The sequence below is a fragment of the Egretta garzetta genome, unplaced genomic scaffold (genome assembly GCF_000687185.1).
Source record: "Egretta garzetta isolate BGI_Z169 unplaced genomic scaffold, ASM68718v1 scaffold1063, whole genome shotgun sequence".
NCBI lineage: Eukaryota > Metazoa > Chordata > Aves > Pelecaniformes > Ardeidae > Egretta > Egretta garzetta.
In genome coordinates, this window is record NW_009259103.1 from 177,591 (window position 1) to 179,440 (window position 1,850).

Genomic DNA, 1,850 nt, shown 5'->3' on the forward strand with positions numbered 1-1,850 from the left:
CTTCTCCCCAGGTGTATCTGTGACATCCAGTAATACAGGAGTGCCGGACATCTCGGGCTCTGTCTACTCCAAAACACAGGTTAGTGTCTGGTGCGTGCTCCAGGAAGGTGCCACTTTGCTGGGGAGTGGAAGCCTGGCTCTGAGAGAACCTCCCCGGGCCATGAGTCTGCTCCCCTTGGAGCAGCCAGCTCGGGAGAAGGGAAATGCTCGGCTTTTCCCAACTTAGAGTAATTCCAAGCCCAGAGCAAGCCACAGGCAGAGACTCCGTCTGTTTTCTGCACCGCGCACTGACTCCCAGGCCCGGGACTTGTAGAGCTGGGATGGGACACGCTGCCAGCCCAGCTCCTAGCCCTTACTCCACCGTTGGTGTCTCTTCCTCAGCAATCCTTCGAGAAGCAGGGATTTCACACTGGAACCCCGGCAGCCTCCTTCAACCTGCCTTCGGCGCTGGGCAGCGGCGGCCCCATCAACCCCGCGACGGCGGCGGCGTATCCCCCCACCCCTTTCATGCACATCCTGACCCCGCATCAGCAGCCCCACTCGCAGATCCTCCACCACCACCTGCAGCAGGACGGGCAGGTAAGCGACCCCCCCCGGCCCTCGCTGGGGTATCTCCTAGGGCTCTCGCTCACCCCCCCGGCCCCCCTCTCCCTCCCTCCCTCACGCCCTGCGGCGGACACACGCGGACACGCGGTGACACGCACATGCTCACACCTGCACATACACACAGGGCCGATAAGAGGACGAGGTGAGGAAGGCCCGGGGTGCGCTCCGCTGGGGGGTACTCGGCACAGCCCCCTTGCTGCCGGGCTGTACCAGGTACGGTCGGGTAGTGCCCCTTCACGCAGACATGCCTGGTACGCCCTGACCTCCCCCTTCCTCGGAGTGGCGGCTCCGCAGGCCAGCAGCGAAGGGGTTACTCGCCACAGCCACGACCCCGCCGTAGCTTTCAGGTCTAACCGTGGATTTCTATTGTCATAGTTTGTCCCTTTATTTTACATATCCTGGTACTGCAACAGCTTCCATATTTGCAGATGATACTGTGCTGCCAACGCCAGCAGGAAGACCAGGTAATGAACCTCTCTGATAATGCATTGCACTTGCCCTGGGGTCTCCCCCCGCCCCTAAGGCCCCCCAGGCTCACGTAACCCCTTCCTTCTCCCCCTGTGGCCCCGCCAGGCGAGGAGAGAGGCCCTCAGTCAGTATGTGCACACCCACACACCCGCGCGCACAGACACCCCCCCCCCTGCTCGACCCCTTCCCCCCCCCCTTTCCCCTCTCCCCGCCGGGCAGCAGCCCCCGCAGACCTGCCAGGGCCCTCGCTGCCTGCGGTCCTGGCACGGCACTGCTCTGGAGGAAGGCGCAGAGCGGAGGGAGGGCAGCAGATGGCATGGCGTGAGGGCCACCGGCCAGCTGCTGGGTGCAGGAGGCAGCCCCTGCCCTGGTGCCGGTGGCCCCAGGGAGCTTGCGCTGGGCTGAGGCGGGTCAGCGAGCGCCGAGGAGCCGTAGCCTGCGGTGCCCGGGGTCTGCAGGCTGGAGCCGTCCTGCGGGGGCGGCGGTGCCCGCGGCCGAGCTGCCCGAGGCACGCCAGCGTCGCCCTGCAGAGCAGCCCGGGGGTTGGGACCCCGGAGACGGCGGCGCCGGTTCCCCCACGATAACCGCCTGCTTTCTCCTTCTTACCCCCTTCCCGCAGAGCGGCTCTGGGCAGCGCAGCCAAGGCAGCTCCATCCCCCAGAAATCCCAGGCCAACAAGTCTGCCTACAACAGCTACAGCTGGGGCGCCAACTGAGGCCGGGGCGGCCCTCGCCCACCACCACTTGCTTCCGGAAGAGAATCCCACCGAACCCAAC

At 65.7% G+C, this 1,850-nt stretch overlaps 1 protein-coding gene across 1 annotated transcript in view; it reads left to right on the forward strand.

Annotated features, from left to right (window-relative positions):
* The window catches only part of UBAP2L (ubiquitin associated protein 2 like), a 28,209-nt gene extending 26,365 nt beyond the window's left edge, over positions 1–1,844 (forward strand). The window contains exons 25-28 of the mRNA XM_035890825.1: positions 12–79; positions 382–579; positions 1,020–1,070; positions 1,694–1,844. Of these exons, the coding sequence (XP_035746718.1) occupies positions 12–79; positions 382–579; positions 1,020–1,070; positions 1,694–1,789 (413 nt within the window). The 3' untranslated portion in view covers positions 1,790–1,844. The remainder of the gene's footprint in view (positions 1–11; positions 80–381; positions 580–1,019; positions 1,071–1,693) is intronic.
* Positions 1,845–1,850: the final 6 nt, after the last annotated feature.